At 42.8% G+C, this 20,050-nt stretch overlaps 1 protein-coding gene across 7 annotated transcripts in view; it reads right to left on the bottom strand.

Annotated features, from left to right (window-relative positions):
* Nucleotides 1-20,050, bottom strand: part of LOC145339411 (protein bassoon-like) — a 553,674-nt gene that overhangs the window by 171,213 nt on the left and 362,411 nt on the right. For all 7 annotated transcript variants that reach the window (XM_080183908.1, XM_080183915.1, XM_080183882.1 and 4 more), the window contains one exon: nt 12,241-19,491. In XM_080183908.1, the coding sequence (XP_080040034.1) occupies nt 12,241-19,491 (7,251 nt within the window). The remainder of the gene's footprint in view (nt 1-12,240; nt 19,492-20,050) is intronic.

The following is a 20,050-nucleotide window of genomic DNA, read 5'->3' as shown; positions in this document are numbered from 1 at the left end:
TGCAGAGGGACCTGGGGGTCCTTGTGCATGAGTCGCAAAAACCCAGCCTACAGGTGCAGCAGGTGGTCAGGAAGGCAAATGGGATGCTGGCCTTCATAGTGAGGGGGATTGAATATAAAAGTAGGGAGGTCTTGCTGCAACTGTACAGGGCACTGGTGAGGCTGCAGCTGGAGTACTATGTGCAGTTTCGGTCGCCGCACTTGTGCAAGGATGTTTTGGCCTTGGAGGGAGTGCAGAGGAGGTTCACTAGGCTGATACCGGAGTTGAGGGGGTTGAGCTATGAAGAGAGGCTGAATAGACTGGGCTTGTACTCATTGGAGTTTAGAAGGATGAGGGGGGATCTTATTGAGATGTATAAGATGATGAAAGGGATGGATAGGGTAGAGGTTCTTCCCGCTCAGGAAGGACAGCAGGACTAGAGGGCACAGCCTCAAGATAAGGGGGGGGCAGTTTAGAACAGAGTTGAGGAGGAGCTTCTTCACTCAAAGGGTGGTGAATCTCTGGAATTCTCTGCCCGTTGAAGTGGTGGAGGCTATCTCGCTAAATATATTTAAGACACGGGTAGATAGGTTTTTGGTAGGCAAGGGGATTAAGGGTTATGGGGAGAAAGCGGGAAAGTGGAACTGAGCCACTTCAGATCATCCATGATCTTATTGAATGGCAGGGCAGGCTCGAAGGGCTAGATGGCCTACTCCTGCTCCTATTTCTTATGTTCTTATGAGTAGGCAGATTGTGACATCAATCAGCATGCTAGTGCCTCCATTTTGAAACCTGCTGCTTCAGCTATTGCCTTCTCTTAACCTTGCACTAGCAGTGCTATTAAAGGCACTTCAACTACTTATAGATTAGTTTATTCGTGCTTTTTGTTGGATTTTGCTGCAATTATAAAAATATTTGGTATGTTGTTCCATTTTTATTTAAAGTTGAAGTTTCCCGGCAGTGGTGTTGGATGTGCCATAAGACTGTTCTGATTTCAAGCATTCTGCAAAATACGTTTGTTTTTAGATATGAAGTATATATGTTTGTAATGCTTCTGGCTCCTACCAAGCTTGAATTGACAATAATTGCAACATCTCCCAGCTTGCCATCCATTATTTCATAAGAGAGGTTAATGAGGTTCTTTTGCAAAGAGAGTTGAATACATTTAACTCTCTGGGCCAATTCCCAGTATCCTGGCAACAGTCATGATGTCTTCATTCTCTGCTATCTGTATTTGGACCACCATTACAAATTAAAGAGTGGCTACTGGGCGACGAGGGCTATCCTTTACCAAACAGCAGCAGGCGGACTGAACACACAACTCCACGAGGACTATAGGATTCTGATGCGCAATGTCACTGACTGCACACACATCACTTTGCAGTCATGTTATCTCTGTGACATACTGTGATTGAAAGCGATTCCATTCCCTCAAAGTCCAGCCAGTGTGCAACATATCACACAGGCTGATGCCCAGTATCCTGATAACAGCCATAAGGCCTTCATTTTGCAACCGTTCACAGCACTATCTGTTATTTCAGTCACCATAACAAAGGTGGCTTCTGGGTGTCAGGAACGTGGAGGTGTCGGACAAGAACTTGCACATAGTTTGGTGATTGTCCTTTCCATCATGAAAATGGTAGAAACTCTGGGTGACAGCAGATATCTTTAGACAACACAGCTATGACTCTGGTGCACAACCATGCAATTTGGGAAGCATATATGTAAAAAACAAACTACATCCACACAAAATCTTTTATGGTATTCCGTTGGGTGCTTAAACAACAATTCTGTTGCTTGAATCACTGGAATAGCTCTGCAGAACTCAACAAACCATGTCAAGATTTGTTGTGGCCTACTCCACGCCGCAAAACTTTGTCATAATAAGGGCACAGTCCTGGCCATCAACAGTACAGCGACAAGCAGAGGAGGAGGAGGAAGAAGAAAGGAGGGGGGCAATTAACAAGCCCCTTTTGGCAGGCCCATTGTGATCCACTCATCCCACCGTGATACCAGCAAATACAATCTTAATTAGCCATTCACCAAAAATTCCACACCTTACCTTCCCCCTGTTACTGACCGTCATTGCTCACTTGGCCACAATGCAGAAATAAAAACAACCCTAACATAAATCATTTCAGAACAAATTTATAAATCAAACCATGCCATATTGCTACAAATGTCAAATAAATATCCATTCACATTCCCTTAATGCCAATCCAACTTTGTCTGTCCTAGTATTCCTATGTGGTGCTTCTTCAGTGGTTGTAGCATGGTTAGCAGAAGATTGTTTACTTTCAATGACTTCTTTTGACTGCAGATAGCTTTGCAGGATGACCTTGACCAGCTCTCTACTGAAAGGCCCAGCTTTGAACTGCACCATCTTGGCAGTCTGGGCTCATGGGGTGATAAGACAATAACAATGACATTGTCAGGGCCTCCCTGAGTTAGGGCAGTAGATTCAAGTTCGATGGAGCACTTGCCCAGGGTGGTACAATCCTGGTAATGTATTGGAGGACAGATTACAAGATGGTTATGATATCTTGCAAATCCTTTTAACATGCACATCTGCAGCTGTGATGGCAGCAGTCTGAGCTTGCGAGGCACAAGGATGAGCTTCCATTGCAGCACTCAGACGCTGGCTGATTTCTGCTTCTGCTGAAAAGGAAGCTGGGATATTGGCATTCATATGCTATATGATGGTTCGGTCCACAAGTGTACTAACAGAGTTGCTACCATTTAAATGCTGGAAAGGACAATCACCAAGCTATGTGCAAGTTCTTATCTGACACCCCCATGCTCTTTCACAGTGACCATAGGCCTTTTGGCAGGCCTGCCGATACACCAATCATTTATTGTGCATACCCAATGGGCTGCTTCTCTAGCCCACCCAAACAAAATCCCCTGCAGCTGATCCTGTGTGACCCCACTCTCCAGAAAGCCGGCACCTGTGTTACCCCTACCAACTCACACATGCCATGTGATTCACATGCAGAAACTGCAGCTAAGCTAGCCTCTGATTTATACACAGTGCCAGTATCTAAGCTGCTGGTTGTAAGCGTGATAGAGAGCATTTCTTCATTATCGTAGTCTTTTTGCGCTTTCAGTAATGCCTTGTCATACTGCAATTCTTAATATCTCAAAAGGGGAAAAGCAGAAGGGTAGGGCTGTAGTGAGGGAGTGGGGAAGCAGGAAGTGCATGCTTACAATATTTTCAGTTTTCTAACCAGCAGACATTACAGGGTGAGTGGGAGATGGGAGGACTTGCAATTAGTTCCAACATCCAGCTGGTGACACCTTGTCGTGCAAGTGACAGGCAAGTGTGTCAGCGCAGTGCAATGTCTTTGTTTACGTGGCTGTAGTGTTTGAATGTGCAGGTTGCTGAGGTAAGGGGTTTAAAGCAATGGCAACTGTGTGAGGAAAAGGTGAAACCATGATGAATCCTGACTTATAGAGACAGTTGGTTGGTCAATGATGGAGTTTGGTGTGTTTAGCAGTGTATGAGGCTAGAGGATGACATCTCTCCCTCTCTTGCACTATTCTTGGACCCTGGCCAGAATCAGTTCTTGAATGGCTTCCAGCACCTGCTCCAGTCAGAATTAAAAAGTGCTGGCTGGATTTAAGTAGAGCTAACCTCTTACAATTTTACACCCTATGCCAAAAGTGCTATTCAGCTCCTGCACACTGCTATCACTTACATTAGCAGGCAGTAGGAAGTTGGCACCTGTTTTAAGAGTTATCGAATTTTGCGGCTGTCTTCTTCAAGGATGCTTTTATTAGAACTCATTTATTTCTTGTGCAATTGTAAGAATATGTAATTATACTAGTCAACATGGATTGACAGGCCACAAGGGGAAACCATGTGAAAAATACTGCAAGCAGATCATTAGCATCAATTATCTCAGGGTTAAGAGCAGGATGGAGGAGAGCTGTCATGTTTCTAAAATAAACTCTCCAGCACTAGAGGAGGGAAAAATTATGTATATAAATGGGACATTGTTAATGCTTTCAGAAATATTCCAAACACACAGGGACGGATTTTAACTTGCAGGAGTGTGTGGGTTTGGGAGTGGGTGGGTGACTTCAAAGTGTGAAAGTTGTCAGCAAACCAGGAAATCAGCACCGATCTCGCTGACTGTGGGTGCGCAGGTTTCCCAAGCTTCCTCGAACTTGCCAATGAATGCAATGAGAGAACACGGCAACAACTGAGGTTGATGATGACGTGACAGGGAAATATGCTAATCAGTACTGAAGCCCTGCTGTTGTTTCCTTGCCTGATTTTGTTGAAGACATGGTTGACAGTACCAGTGTTGAGAGGTTAATTTTACAATTTTGGATGTTATTTGCACATTAGATCTCCTCTTTGGAGCTGTGATCTATTAATCAGTATGGGTGCCAGTAATACAGATTGCTTGGATTAGTGATGGTGCAGGAGCACTTGGAATGGGATGGATTGGATTAGAGGTGGTGCAGGAGCATTCAGAGTGGGGTCGGTTGGATTGGAGATGGTACAGGAGCATTTGGAGAGGGAGAGATTGGATTGGAGATGGTGCAGGAGCATTCAGAGTGGGATGGATTGGATTAGAGATGGTGCAGGAGCATTCAGAGTGGGGTCAGTTGGATTGGAGGTGGTGCAGGAGCATTTGGAGAGGGAGGGACTGGATTGGAGATGGTGCAGGAGCATTCAGAGTGGGACAGATTGGATTAGAGATGGTGCAGGAGCATTTGGAATGGCACTGGCTGGGCCAGCATTTATTGCCCATCCCTAAGTTTCCATGAGCTATGTGGCTTGTTGAGCTTTGCACTCAGTAAGCTTGTACAAACAGCAAGTTTATAATGACCACATAACCTGCTTTTGTGATGTTGACTGAGGGATAAATATGGGCCAGGACACCAGGGATAATTACCCTCCTCTGGGATCTTATATATCCAACCAAGCAGGTAGCTGGGGCCTCAGCTTAACGTCTCTTCTGAATGATGGCACTCCCTCAATAGTGCAGCAGTCCCTCAGTATACTAGAGTGTCAGTCTTGAATTTTGTGCTTAAGCTATTGATTTTAACTTTGCATCGATGCTAATTTGAGAGCAAGCTAGTGTTCACACGAGTTAATTTCAAAATGAAGCAATACGCTTGTCTGCTCTCTTTTCACTTAATGCTTCTAGCCAGAGCATATTTCTGGACTCCAGATGCATTTATACTCTAACAGTGCTACAAACTCAGTCATTCTTCGTTGAGCTCTGCAGTACAAGAGAGGGGAGCAGGAAAGTGGCAGCTTGCATGGAAACTCAATTAGAGAGAGATTAGAGAGAGAGAGTCAGGGGTGAGGGGGTTTGGGAGGTGTGTGGAGTGTGGTTGACAGCATCAATGAATGGAAGAAAGGCAGGCCCAGATGTGGATGGGTGGAGTTTTGGTTGGGACAGTGAAGGAAGTTGAAAATATCCCGGCTCATCAGTCATATGGATGAAATCCATGGACACTCTTATCTCGCTGCTTGCCTTTTTTGCGCTGTTTAATTGCTGGAATACTTATGGGTCTCATATACCCAATATTCCTTCAACTGTGGGATGTACTATAGGCCCCCAAATATTGGTGGGAAATCGAGGAGCAAATATGTAAGGAGATTACTGATAGCTCCAAGAAAAATAGGGTGGTAATAGTTGGAGATTTTAACTTTCCCAACATTGACTAGGACAGCCAGAGTATTAGAGGTTTGAATGGAGGGAAATTTGTTGAGTGTATTCAAGGGGAATTTCTCATTCAGTATGTGGATGGCCTGACTAGAGAGAGGACAAAACTTGACCTCCTCTTGGGATATAAGGAAGGGCAAATGACAGAAGTGTTAGTGAGGGATCACTTTGGGACCATTGGCCATAATTCTACTAGTTTTAAGATAGCTATGGAGAACGATAGGTCTGACCCAAAAGTTAAAATTCTAAATTGAGGCAAGGCCAATTTTGATGGTATCAGGCAGGAACTTTCAAAAGTTAATTGGGGGAGTCTGTGGGAAGGCAAAGGGACATCTGGTAAGTATGTTTATCAGGTTTCAGGGTAAACACATTTCAAGGCTGGCAGAAGTAGGGAATCCTGGATAACTCGGGATATTGAGGCCTTGGTCAAGAAGAAGAAAGAGGTATATGACATGCATAGGCAGCTGGGATTAAGTGAATCTCTTGAACAGTATGGGGGTGTAAGAGTAGAGTTAAGAGAAAAATGAGGAGGGTAAAAAGGGGACATAAGATTGTTTTGGCAGATAAGGCAAAGGAGAATCCAAAAAGCTTCTACAAATATATAAAGGCCAAAAGAGTAATAAGGGAGAGAGTAGGGCTTCTTAAGGATTAACAAGATCATCTATGTGCCGATCCACAAGAGATGGGTGAGATCCTAAATGAATATTTATCACTATTTACTATTGAAAAAAGCATGGATGTTAGGGAACTTGGGAAATAAATAGTGATGGCTTGAGGAGTGTACGTATTACAGAGAAGGAGATGCTTGAAATCTTAAAGCGCATAAAGTTAGATAAATTCCCAGGATGAAGTGTATCCAAGGACACTGTGGGAAGCTAGGGAGGAAATTGTGGGTCCCCTAGCAGAGATATTTGACTCATTGATAATCACGGGTGAGTTGCCTGAAGATCGGAGAGTGGCAAATATCGTGCCTTTGTTTAAAAAGGACTGCAGGGAAAAGCCTGGGAACTACAGGCCTGTGAGCCTCTCACCTGTGGTGGGTAAGTTGTTGGAAGGTATTTTGAGAGACAGGATCTACAGGCATTTAGAGACACAAGGACTGATTAGGGACAGTCAGCATGGCTTTGTGACTGGAAAATCATGTCTCACAAATTTAATTGAGTTTTTGAAGGGGTAACCAAGAAGGTAGATGAGGGCAGTGCAGTTGATGGACTTTAGTAAGGCCTTTAAGGTACCTAACAAGGTACCACATGGTAGGTTGTTGCGTAAGGTTAAATCTCATGGGATCCAGGGTGAAGTATCTAAATGGATACAAAATTGAACAGGGCTGTTTTCCAAACTGGAGCCTATGACCAGCAGTGTGTCTTAGGGATCAGTGCTGGGTCCACTGTTATTTGTCATTTATATTAATGATTTGGATGAGAACATAGGAGGCATGGTTAGTAAGTTTGCAGATGACACCAAGATTGGTGGCATAGTGGACAGTGACGAAAATTATCTCTCATTGCAACAGGATTTTGGGCCAGTGGGCTGACGAATGGCAGACGCAGTTTATTGTAGACAACTGTGAGGTGATGCATTTTGGTACATTGAACCAGGGCAGGACTTACTCAGTTAATGGCAGGGTGTTGGGGAAAGTTACAGAACAAAAAAATCTAGGGGTACATGTTCATAGCTCCTTGAAAGTGGAGTCACAGGTGGACAGAGTGGTGAAGAAGGCATTTGGCATGCTTGGTTTCATCAGTCAGAATACTGAACACAGGAGTTGGGACATCTTGTTGAAGTTGTACAAGACATTGGTAGGCCACACTTGGAATACTGTGCACATTTCTGGTCACCCTATATAGAAAGGATATTATAAAACTAGAAAGGGTGCAGAAAAGATTTACTAGGATGCTACCATGACTTGACAGGTTGAGTTAAGGAGAGGCTGGATAGATTGGGTCTTTTTTTCTGGAGCACAGGAGGCTAAGGGGTGATCTTATAGAGGTCTATAAAATAATGAGGGGCACAGATTAGCTAGATAGTCAATATCTTTTCCCAAAGGTAGGGGACACTAAAATGAGAGGGCATAGGTTTAAGGTGAGAGGAGAGAGATACAAAAGGGGCAACTTCTTCACATAGAGGCAGGTGAGTGTCTGGAACAAACTGCCAGGAGTAGTAGTAGAAGCAGGTACAATTTTGTCTTTTAAAAAACATTTAGATAGTGACATGAGTAAAATGGCTATAGAGGGATATGGGCCAAATGCGGGCAACTGGGATTAGCTGAGGGGTTTAAAAAAAGGGTGGCATGGACAAGTTGGGGCCAAGGGCCTGTTTCCGTGCTGTAAACCTCTATGATTCTATGAGGGAGCAAGAGAAAAGGATGCACCAAAGGCGGGCACACTGATTAATAACAAAGGCTGTAATGCCGGTACCAGTCGAGAATGAAGCTTGTTTGAATGCAGCTATCCAGGGAAGGCATTGTAGGATACGGGGACTGATGTTTGGTATGGAAGTTGTGGTCAATGATGCAAAGCCTCCCTTTTTGACTGAGGGATTCTTTTGTCACCTGCTAGAAGCTGCAGCATTGTTCGCTGATGGCGAACTTCACCAAAGAAAAGTTTTCCCAGCTGTGTAATTCCGATTCTGTGCATCCTGCTGGCACTTAGATTTTTAATTAGATTTGCTCTGGGAAAATGCAAACAGCAAAAGAGAGGAAGTGGTGCACATTTGAAAATGAAATATCACAGTTAAAATTCCACCCATAATTCCCAGTAATGGTAGATGGATAGTAGTCAAGGATGTCAACTAAGACTCCTAATGATTACTATACTATGTATAGATATACACACACACAATACTATGTATTGTATATGTAATTGATTGATTTCTTATTTATTTGACAATTTCAGTTATCTATCCATTGCTATTTTATTTGCTGCCATTGCATTAAGGGAGGCATTCTGTGACATTTTACATTTTGTATGATTTTGTCTCTGGCTTGGAACCCACATTTTTCCCACCTTATATAAAAGTAAAAATAAGAGAAGAAAGAATAAGGAAGTTGTAAAACATAAATAAAAATGAAAAAGAGCATCTGCAAAATATTAATTAAACTGCCTCTGCAGTAGTGTACACAACATCCAAACTAAAACTGGGAAATTGGGAGGCAATAACCAACAGCAAAGAATGATACCACTAAGAATAATTAAACATAGCTACATGAAGGGCTGGACTAGAAATTAAAATATTGTCACTTATGTTATAATCATAAAGGACAGGGAAGGAAGATGGTGTGCAGATTAGGTGGACTGTCCATGCTAAATTGTCCTTTTGTGTCAGGGGATTGGCAGGGTAAATACCTGGGGTTACAGGGATAGGGCATGGGTGGGATTGTTGTTGGTGCAGGCTCAGTGGACTGAATGGCCTCCTCCTGCAATTTAGGGATTCTATGATTGGATTGTTGTATTAGTTAGATATAACAATGACAACAGAAGAGTTTTTTTATTCATTCATAGGATGTGGGCATTGCTGGCTGGGCCAGCACTTGTTGCCCATCCCTAATTGTCCAGAACTGAGTAGCTTGCTAAGCCTTTTCAGAGGAGCATTTAAGAGTCAATCACATTGTTGTGGGTCTGAAGTTACGTGCAGGCCAGACCAGGTAAAGATAGCCGATTTCCTTCCCTAAAGGACATTAGTGAACTAGATGGATTACATAACCATTAGAGGATTAGAAGCAAAATCAATGATTCATTTTATCTATTCATGCTGTGTGGCCATCGTTAGCAAGGCTAAAATTTACTGCCCACCCCTAGTTGCTCTTAAGAAATGGCAGTGAGCCATCATTCTGAAATGCTGCCGTCTTTATGGTCCAAGTACACACACAATATTGTTAAGTCAAGATTTCCAAGATTTTGACCCAGCAAAGATGGTGAAATAGTGTTATATTTCTAAGTCAGGATGATGTGAAACTTGGAAGAGAACTTGCAGGTGATAGCATTCTCATATGCCTATTTCCTCTTCTTGGTGGTAGAGGTCATTGATTTAGAAACTGCCTAAAACGCCTTGGTGAGTTGCTGAGATGTAACCTTCGATGATATACACTGTTGCTATGGTATGTTGGTAATAAATGGATTGAATGTTTACTCTGCTGGAAGGCTAACAATCAATCAGACCGTTTTGTCGTAAACAGTAGTTGGGTTTCTCGAGTGCTGCTGGAACTGATGTCATCCAGTCAAGTGGAGAACACTCCTATCACATTCCGGACTTGTGCCTTGTAGATGGTGGACGAGAGCTGAGGAGTCAAGAGGTGAGTTAGTCGATGCTAAATACCCAGCTTCTGGTCTGCTCTCACATCTACATTTCTATATGGCTGGTCCAGTTATGTTCCTGGTTAATGGTAACCCTAGGATCCTGAGGAAAGCAGTGACAGTAATGGCACTGAATATCAAGAGGTGGTGATTAGAGTCTCTGTTGTTGGGGGTGGTCACTGCCTGGCACTTGTGTGCCACTTCATCAGGTAGATTTTAGAGTTGAAGCTGTACTAGAATAGCTTTGTTACAATGTGCCTAGTTTTGGAGCGTAGGTCTTAAGCACAATGTCAGAGTCCTTAGCTTTTGCTGTATTCTGTGCACTCAGAGGTTTCTTGCTTTCATGAGGGGGCAAATTGAATTGGCTGAACACTGGCAGGTGGAAGCCAAGTTAGATTATAGCCTGCATTATTCTTACCTCTTTTGGCTGATTTTTTTTAACCATTATTTCAGTTCCTTGCTTGAATTTCTTTCCCTGAAATGAATTCTGTGGAATTCCTGATTCATAGAACATAGAACATTACAGCGCAGAACAGGCCCTTCGGCCCACGATGTTGCGCCACCAGGAGGGGTTAATCACTCTGGGAGGGTAACAAAGCTTTAGCTTGAATCTTGATTACAACACCTAATAAGTGACCATAATTTCTGGGTATGGCTGTGTATCACAATGAAATATCACAAAGAACACTGAATTTAACAAGCTACACAAGATTTCAAAAGGTGGAGGCTTTCTTATTAAGCAGGGAAATCTAGCAGCATTTATATGTAAGGAAGTGTCATGCATTAGAAGAATGGAGCTCTCTTGCAGTCAAGAGAACGCAACAGTGGTTAATAATGGGAACTTCTCTGTTCATTGCAGTGAATTGGGTCAAAAGTAGCCAGTACCATTAAAAAGGGACTCAAGGCACACTTTTTACATTAAAATGAAAAATTAGATAATGCAAGAATAACTTAAACACAAAACTGTTAGTAAATAGATGGCATTCACCAACATTTCATAACACAAACTCATAACCGACTATAGATAAAAAACACTTAGAAACATGATAATTTGGTCAAAAAATAACTTATTTCTACCATATAAATTTGATGCACTTATTATCAGTTACAAATTTTAAGTCACCCCTTTGTCTAGAAAGCAGAAAGACCAATGTTGGACATGAGTAATTCATTAAAATTGTTGAGACAGACTTACCAACGATCAGATTACCAAACTGAGAAATACCTGGCCTTTACTCAGTGTCTTTCTCTGACAGCAGAGCCAGTACCAAGAACTTTGTATATGCAGCATTAGGCATAATTTCAACCACATATTCTCTGTAGCATAGAACAATCGAACACTGATCTATCATTTCATAAAACTATCACTCCAGTGGGTTTTTTGAGAGTCAATTGAGGTCCTTCTTAATTTCAGAACCACAACTGAATCTTGAGTTCTGGTCACTCGTTAACAGCAAGGATCAACCATTACTTAGAATTTCCAATCAATTATTTTGAAAGGTGCAGAATTCCATTTATAACTGTTGATATTAACATTTGACTTCATAACTATTAACAATTCCCTTGTGATATCAATGAGAAAAAAAACCAAGTGAAGTGAAAAGCATTCTGCATGGATTCTCTAATAAGAAACATGGTCTTTCTTACATTCAAGATCGTGCCTTCAATATGTGGCCTGCAAGCTGTGGCCACTTGACCCAACCTGAGACACATTTAGATTAATGGAAAAAAATTGTTAAGCTTTATAATGTTAAGTTACTGCAGGCAACATTTTCCATTATTTTACAGATTCTGTACGCTTGTATCGAATTCTTTTCTCTGCTTTTATAGCAGAGACATAATGGCCAGAATTCCCCAATGCCAAACTCTCCACAGCCAATGAGAATTTGGCGTTTACCCAAATCTCCATTCACTACAGCAGAACCAGGGAATCCCAGCCATGCGCAAAGTTGGAGAATTCAGGCCTAGATTTTTGATTACAAGTAAAAATTTATCGATTAAAATAACAAAGGAATTTGGCATATGCATGCAGAGTTTACATGAAAACATTATTTACTGTATATTCCAGGCACTTCTATGCCACCTAGGACATTCCTTCATGGTTTACAAAGCCCAAATGTTGAGGCATTTCAGGTATACTGAATATTGTGATCAAAAACACACCCAGTTAGATAGGATATTAACATCATTCTATTTGCTGAATATATACTTAGTAAGGCTGGATTTCTGTGCCCCCAAACCCCAGACTTTCTTGTACTACCTCAATTCATGCTGTTTCATACCTGACTGCCATGCAGGCCCTGTTGATGATGATGCGCAAAGAATCTGGATTTTCCGGAATCATCTGAAGTTGGACTGACAGGCTTAGGGTCAGACATGGAGCGTTGCATCACTTTGATTGGCCGAGGAAGACTTTGCTGCCGCTTGGGTGACTCAGTGGTGAAATGTTTTTGTGGAGTAACATGAGCCTTATTTAACTTCTCACATGAAGTGAAAGATGAGTCTAACAGCCGATGAGGGGAGAGTGGTGAGACAGGAGAGTATAGAACCTGAGGAGACTTAGGAGGTGGGCGAATCATTTGAGGCAAAGGTTCAGGTGGGAGGTGACACTGATATCCTATTTCCAAAGGATCTGGTTTCTTTTTCTCAACTTTTGGGACAATCATAATTCCTTGCTGTCTGGTATTGGTCTGATCCAGTGGACCAGATGTTACAATCTGTATATTAGTGGAGTAGGGGTTAATGGTGGTTGGAATTGCAAACTGAGGGACAACAATGCCTTGTGACTGTGCTTCTGGTTCGGTCTGGCAAGCAAGGCTCTCTCCTTTATAGGTTTTCTCAGGAGCAGATATGTATCTTACAATTTCCACTCGTGGGTCAGGTGTGATATGGATGGCAGGTGATACTGGCCCTAGCTCATTTGGATCTGTCTGTACAGAACAATCACTGACTGTTTGTATGGCAATACTGGAAGTTCCTTTTGATGCTTCTCGTTTGTGTTCTGTGCTCGAATCTGAATGTTTTGAGAACCTGGAACGACGTCTACGAGTAGGCTGTTCCAATTCTTCATTGTCTTCATCATCTGTTTGTACACTGCAATCCACGCTTCGTTTGGTTCGTCTCCGACGCGACATGTAATAACATTCTTCACCTTCCTCATCATCAGTCTGTACACTACAGTCTGCTATTTTCTTAACCACGTACTGATCGCGTAATGTTGCATCATCTCCCTCATAAGCATCCCTTAGCTTCGGCACTGAATTTCGTTTCTTGATGCCTCTATTTTCCCAGTGCTCATCAGTTCGAAGAGACAGTTCAGAATTTGATCGTTGTGGTGCGTCTATAAATCCTCTGTGGTGTGGAGATAAATATGTTTCTTGAGCAGTGGTGGTAACAGGGGCACTTTCTATGTATGGCTGGTTCACAGGCCAGTACTGCCCATTCTGAGCTATAGTTCTTTGCATCTCAATTGCCATCTCTGACATAGTGTGTGGATTGATCCTACCAGAAGGATCACAAACTGCAGGGAAATTAACAGTGTTTCGGACTTTCTGCTCTTCCAGTTGCTGGTGCAGTTGCTGTTGGAGCTGTTGAATCTGCTCCAGTTGCAGCCTCTGTTGTGCCAACTGCTCTCGTTGTAACACAAGCTGGGCCTGTCTCTCCTCTTGCTGTTGATGTAAAACCTGCTGCTTGATGGTCTGCAGCTCCTGAAGCTCACGTTGCACTATAATTTGCTCACTCTCCCGATGGCGCTGCAGCTCCAGGCGCTGGCGCTCCAATTCTTCCTGCAGTCGTTGGTGCCTCAGCTTCTCCAGCTCCACACGTTCCCGCTCAAGCAGAAGAATATGATCTTGCTGTTGCTTTCGGTGATGCTCTTCCTCTTTGTCTTCCTGCTTTCTTCTACTAGCACTAGTCGACGCAGCTTCGGTTTGCTGGACTTCCTGTTGCTTTTGTTGCTGCAGTTGCTGTTGCAGTAGTTGCTGCAGTTGCTTTTGTAGCTGCTGCTCTTTCTGCTGTTCAAGTTGTTGCTCTGCTTGCTGCTGTTGCTGAAGTTGCTGTTCTGCCCGCTGCTGTTGCTGAAGTTGCTGTTCTTGCAGCTGTTGTTCTTGCAGTGGTTGCGCTTGCTGCTGCTGCAGTTCCTGTTGCTGTTGCTGTACTTGCTGTTGCTGTTCCGCTTCCTGCTGTCGCTGCTGTAATTGTTGCTGCTGCTGTTGTTGTAATTGTTGTTGTTGCTGCTGTTGCATTTGTTGCTGTTGCTGTAGTTGCTGCTGAAGCTGCAATTGTTGTTGGAGTTGTTGCTGGAGTTGTTGCTGTAGCTGTTGCTGCTGCTGCATGAGTCCAATGTCTGCCTGCTGCTTAGACTGATTAGCATCAGGGATGAATTTTTGGGCCACAGGAGCTGAAGGATTTTGTTGAGGAATACCACTTTGTTCCGGCCTCTGCATAGTCTGATTTGGATGCTGATTTGTATTCAGGCCTGCAGTTCTCACGTTACTAATGGGTGCTGCTCCAGGCTTTCCTAGATATATAGGTGCTTCCCCTGCAGAAGTTGTAGGAACGGCTGTAAATCTATTTGGCGACATGTAACGGTACAGCCCAGGAGCAGCAACAGGCATCCTTGGCGCGACTAGAGGAAGTCTGGCCAGCCTGGCTAATGGTACAGCTGTGACATTGCCAGGCAAATAGGGCCTGTAAACACCTCTCAACATTGGACGCAAAATAGAAGCTGGCTGAGTTGTAATAGGGAGAGTGGAAGCAATTGGGGTGTTAATTGTAGAATAAATCATGCCATCAGGTGCTCTCACAGGAGCAGCTGGGGGATACATGTGCCTTATGGCTCTCATGCGTACAGCTTGTGGCATATTGCCAAAGCCATGCACTGCAATACGACGTCGGGAGTCAGATAAGGTTGGATGATACATCATATCTTGCTTCATTGGTGTCATTCCTTGTTGGTTGGACATTACACTGCTTCTTGCAAGTCCACTGCAGTGTGCATTTGGACCAGCTGGTCCGTATTGCAGGGAATCTGAGCTATTTGTATATCGGTTTCCATAATGATCCATGGAATTTAGAGCTGCACACATCCTACTGATTTCTCGAGCAGTAGTTGCACTATAGTGGGCCAAACTAGCCTCCTGAAAATTTGGCAGATCCTCCCGCATGGAGTACGCATAATCAGAATGAATATTAGACATTGAACTATATCTTCTCATTGGTGTGGGTTGGCTGAGGATGTCGGACTGTTGTCTCAGATCAGTGAAGGAACCATACTGCATTCCAAGTCCCCAATCCCTCCCTTGATTGAAAGATAAACTGTAAGAATGTCTCATTGTACTCAGATCTACAGCTGCATCTCCCCCAGGTGGATGATAAAGAGGTTCGTCCTTCATTAAATTGTAATTAATACTAGCTTCTAACAAATTGGAGTCTGACATAGATGAATGTAGCCGCCCAGAAAATACCTGAGGGAATGCTTTGTGCTCTTCATACAAATTAGAACTATCCTTGTAAGTAGCCATTGGCTCTTTATACTGGTACCTGTCAACGGGTTCCTGAGTTCTGTTGTCATAATACTTCTGAGCTTTATTCCTGTCACTCTGCCGTGGTTCTGTTATTGTTTGCTCTGGAGCTTGGGTGCCTGGATTAAATGAACCCGTGCAGCTTCCAGCAAAAGGAAATTTATACACAACATCACAACAAACAGCCCTTTCTGGTTTTGCTCCTGTCAAATCCAAAGCATTTGAACGAGGAGGATCTTGTTTTATCAGCTTTGTAACTGTGCCAGCTGCTGTGTTATCTAGTTGCACCATGACATTGTGTGCTTTCACTCCAAGTGTGCTTGCTGAAGGAGCAGATGGCTTTAATTCTGGCGATGTTTCTTTGTGTACCTGTGAGGTGATAAAACTATTGTCTTGAGGTACTGACCTAGGAATGGCACTCGCACTAATAGCATTACTTACATTGCTCTGATTCACTAAAATGTCCACTTTACGCACTGGAGTCATTTGGTTAGCTAAATTAAATCTAGCAAAATGTGGTTGAATTTGACCAGTAAAGTCTGGTTTTGATGTGACTGTTGCTATATCAATATTGTTTACACTATCTGTTACAATAGAAGGTTGGACCATCGATTCAAGCTGTTTTGTTTGCGTGAGACAGATTGCTGTTGCAGTGCCATGACCAAGATCCATAAGATTCTGGAAAGGATCTCCATATATCTTTGGTACTTTGGCTTGGGAAATCAGCATAGATGATGTTATTGTTATGCCCACAGTTGTAGTAGGAGTTGCATTTACATGTGGATGTTCTTGCACATTGAGATTCATGATTAATGGTTGCACAGCAGTGGATTGACGACAAGGAATCTGGTCTGACTCAAGTGAATATTTTCTACTTTCCATAGCTAAAGATGTCAAATCCATGCCGTGATCTGTTATGATTACAGGAGGTGATTTAGTAGCTGTTCGGAGATCTACTACAGAACTACACGTCCTCGAAACTTCCATTGTGTTTACATTTGGATTCTGATATATCAGTGATGCTTTGTTTAAAGAGGCATTTTCTAGAGAATGAATGCCTTGACCAAGCACAGCAGAAGTTGTGACAACTGATATCTGTCCTCTTTGCATTGGTTGAATCATTGATATTCTATCAGTCTGTGATGAAGTCTTGGTGTACACTGACTGCAGCTGCATATGCTGTTGTGATGAAACTGTCACTGGTTCAGCCCAACCATGCAGGGTTTGCTGTCGATTCAACCGAGTTGGTGAGGTGCTTGGTGATACAGATGAATTGACAACCAATGGTTGGACTGTGGATGAAATATTTGATGCCAGAGTAATGACCATGAATGTGGAGTCAGGAGAAGATATTTGCCTGGTTAGGCGAGGTGATCTCATTGAAGTCTGAGTACCTTGAGCCATCACTGTGGAAGGTGATGAGGCCATGGACACATTGGAAGGCGAAATAACCCTGGTATTAGAAGTCTGTGTTGAAAATTCTGTAGTGGATTTGCCACTGGACATTGGACTTGTTGACATGTTAGTTCTGGATACTGGTCTCTGTGAAGATGGTGAAAGAGGCTCCTCAGGGCTGGAGTTTTTGTAAAAGCTCTCAGGTGTTTGTGTGGCTGCTCCATCAAGGTTAGATGCCCCATACGATTCACTGAATTTCTTGCTCCCAGAGACATTACTTTGAGAGCTATATTGTGTTGTGATCCCAGGATCTGAGGGCCTTGCTTGAATGTATCCCATACTTCGATCAATGGGAGTAGATCCTGCAGAAATAGAGGATTGACTTGCTATTGCAGTGGCCACAGTCACAGCTGATCTTTTGTTGTACGTTGTGTAAGAGGCTGTAACAATATGTGAGGTGTCAACCTTTGTTCCAATAGGTGTTATAGTCTGGCTTTGATCTTGCACATCTCGAGTGAAATACTGGGTTACCCTGACATCAGGGATGCCTCTGATGGCATGTGATGAAATAAAAGACATTGGTGCAGATGACTGGGTGGGACTTGTTCCAGGTGTAAGAAGTGCATCAGTTTGTCTTGCTAGTTCTGTATAAGCACTTTGTGCATCAAGGAGCTTCTTTTCCTGATAAGATCTCTCAAGATTTTGTAACTGGGCATTTTGTTGCTGCAGGCGGAGCTCAAGTGATGGTGAGCGAGACAATTTAGGAGTCGGTGCAGCAGTCTTCATGGTGTTTTCATATGCTTCAGATTTCTGCAGCTCATCTTGTAAACCTGTCTGAGATAATGAAATTTCATTGTTTGAGTAACCATAGACATCTGAAGATTGGTATTTGTAATTATTTTGCACGTAATCATCTTGCTGGTAAGCACTGCCATAAGACATATTCTGCGTCGGTTGCTGTGTCTTTAACATTTCGGCTTTCTTCATCATTTCCTCGTATGCTTCTTCTGCACTCTTCAATGGTTTTTGATTCACTGAGGAATTAGTTGATTTTTCAGTTGGAGAATACAAGGACATAAATGATGGGAGGTTGTACTCACTGCCTGATTTGTACAATCTGCAGGTTGTTATTTCAAAACCTTCAGCTTCAGAATCCATTGTTGGTGAATACTCTGAGCAGGATGATCGATGGAGTTCTTCCATTTCAGCAGCTTGGCGCAACTCCTCTGTGGGAGAAGCATCCTCAATGGGAGAAAGATTGCTTGGTGGTGTTTTGGATCTTTCCCGTCTTCTCTGTGCCCTTAACTCTTCTTTATCCCTTTTTGCTTTACGTGCTGTGCTTCGAATGCGATGCTGTTCAACCTCACGCATCTTCTCCTGCTCTCGAAGAAGCTCTTCTTCTTCTCGTAGCTCTTCTTCCTCAGAAGAGTCCTCAATAGTTGGCAACAGGGGGCCGTGTGAACGATGTCTAGCTTTTCTTTGTTGCTTCACTTCTTCAAGTCTGTGTCTTCGACTTGGACTACTGTCACTATCTTCTTCCAAAGAAGAGACAGAAGTCGGTGAAGTGCCTGATGAAAAAGTAGGCGTTGAGGGTGGCAACGTAGATGAGTATTCGCCCTTTGATTTTTCATCTGGTGACCCTGTCAAACTTTCCATCTCAAGTTCAGGTTCTCTGTCAATATTGAGATCTGTTTCACTACAAACTTCAACACCTCTGTTGGTGTATGTATTTGTGGTGTTCAAGTCAATAGTCTTGAAGCGGCGTAGGCCAGCTGGTTCACCCACTGAGTCCTCTTTCCCTTGAATTATAGATTCTCTGTATGCATCATCATGCTCCTTCTGTTCTTGCCATGACTGACTTTCATTCTGCCCATAATTTTCCAATGTAGTATCTTCATAGTTGCTAACTGTACCAGGATCCAGTTGTTGTTTTGGAGGGCTTTGTTTGTTGGACTCTGAATTAGCTTTCTGACTCTTCTTTGTGCTAGCACGTTTAGCACGACTATTCAAATCCTCAGCTTCCAGAGAGATGTTATCCTCTTCTGCACTCATTTCTAAGAGTTGCCTTCGCATAAATTCTTCATCTGTTAATTTTGCATCTACTTGTGCATTCATAGCATCGGGAGGTGATATCACACTTTCACTACTGACTTCAACGTAGTCATGCTGCAATTTCCTGCCAAATTCATCTAGTGACTCAAGACTTTCTCTTCTCTCACTTTGGTCCTCAAAGTCAAACGTATCTTCATCCTCCTCTTGTATATCTTCAAGTTCTTCATCTGAACTATAAGACTCTGGTGTAATTGAAAGCGAGCGTGGTCTATGTCGCTGTCTTTGTTCTTCACTTAAATTCTGAGCAGTCCTTCCTCTTTTAGTTTTATCTTGAACACTTTGGGATTCCAGCAACGGACGTACGGTGCTCTCCAACTTTGTAATCTCTGATGGGCTCTTTGGACTTTGTTGTAGCAGACCAGATTCATTAAGTTTTTGTCCCTCCTGGTGCAGCAAAGTTGTAATCTCGCTCTGAGAGCTAGATATGCCATCAGACGAGTAGCCTGTATCACTTAAGCTTTGTGGGCTGCGTGAGAGCTCCTGAGGGTAGCCTTTACTCAATTCCTGAAAACAACAAAAAAGTTGGCAACAAATGGTCAAAATAGTCAGTAATCACACTTTTGCAATCTACATTCTACTATGTCACCAGAAAAAGCCTGCAAAGCTTTACAGTGCCAGTTAGGTCTGTGTCTTTTGTCTAAAAACTGAAACTCGAAGGAAAATTAACCAGTAAGTATTTAGAACTAAAATAGCATTTGAATAACTAACTGGTTTACATGAAAACAATTACAGATTTATAAACAATGTGAGCAACACATTAATGCTGTACAACACTGAATAATAATGAGTTAAAATTACATCTGTTTTCCAATTACAGGTTAATCAGAATTAGCACATTAAGTAGAAAAGCCTTTATTTGTCAAAAAAGGGTCTTGTTTAGAGTTCAAAGAGCACATTGCTAATGCATTATTGATAGCACAAGCAGGTTGTCACACATTAGTCACAAACAATGTTTGGACACTGAAACATTAACTGGCAGTACATGTTTTCCGACTGTAAAAATCCCAGTGCAGCTTTTGCTTCCTCCCACGACCTGAGACTTGTTCCTTTTATGCTATCTTCT

The sequence above is a fragment of the Carcharhinus amblyrhynchos genome, chromosome 3, assembly GCF_965287045.1.
Source record: "Carcharhinus amblyrhynchos chromosome 3, sCarAmb.v2.hapA, whole genome shotgun sequence".
Classification (NCBI taxonomy): domain Eukaryota; kingdom Metazoa; phylum Chordata; class Chondrichthyes; order Carcharhiniformes; family Carcharhinidae; genus Carcharhinus; species Carcharhinus amblyrhynchos.
Note: the sequence above shows the minus strand (reverse complement) of the source record. Positions and strands in the feature narration are given on the sequence as shown.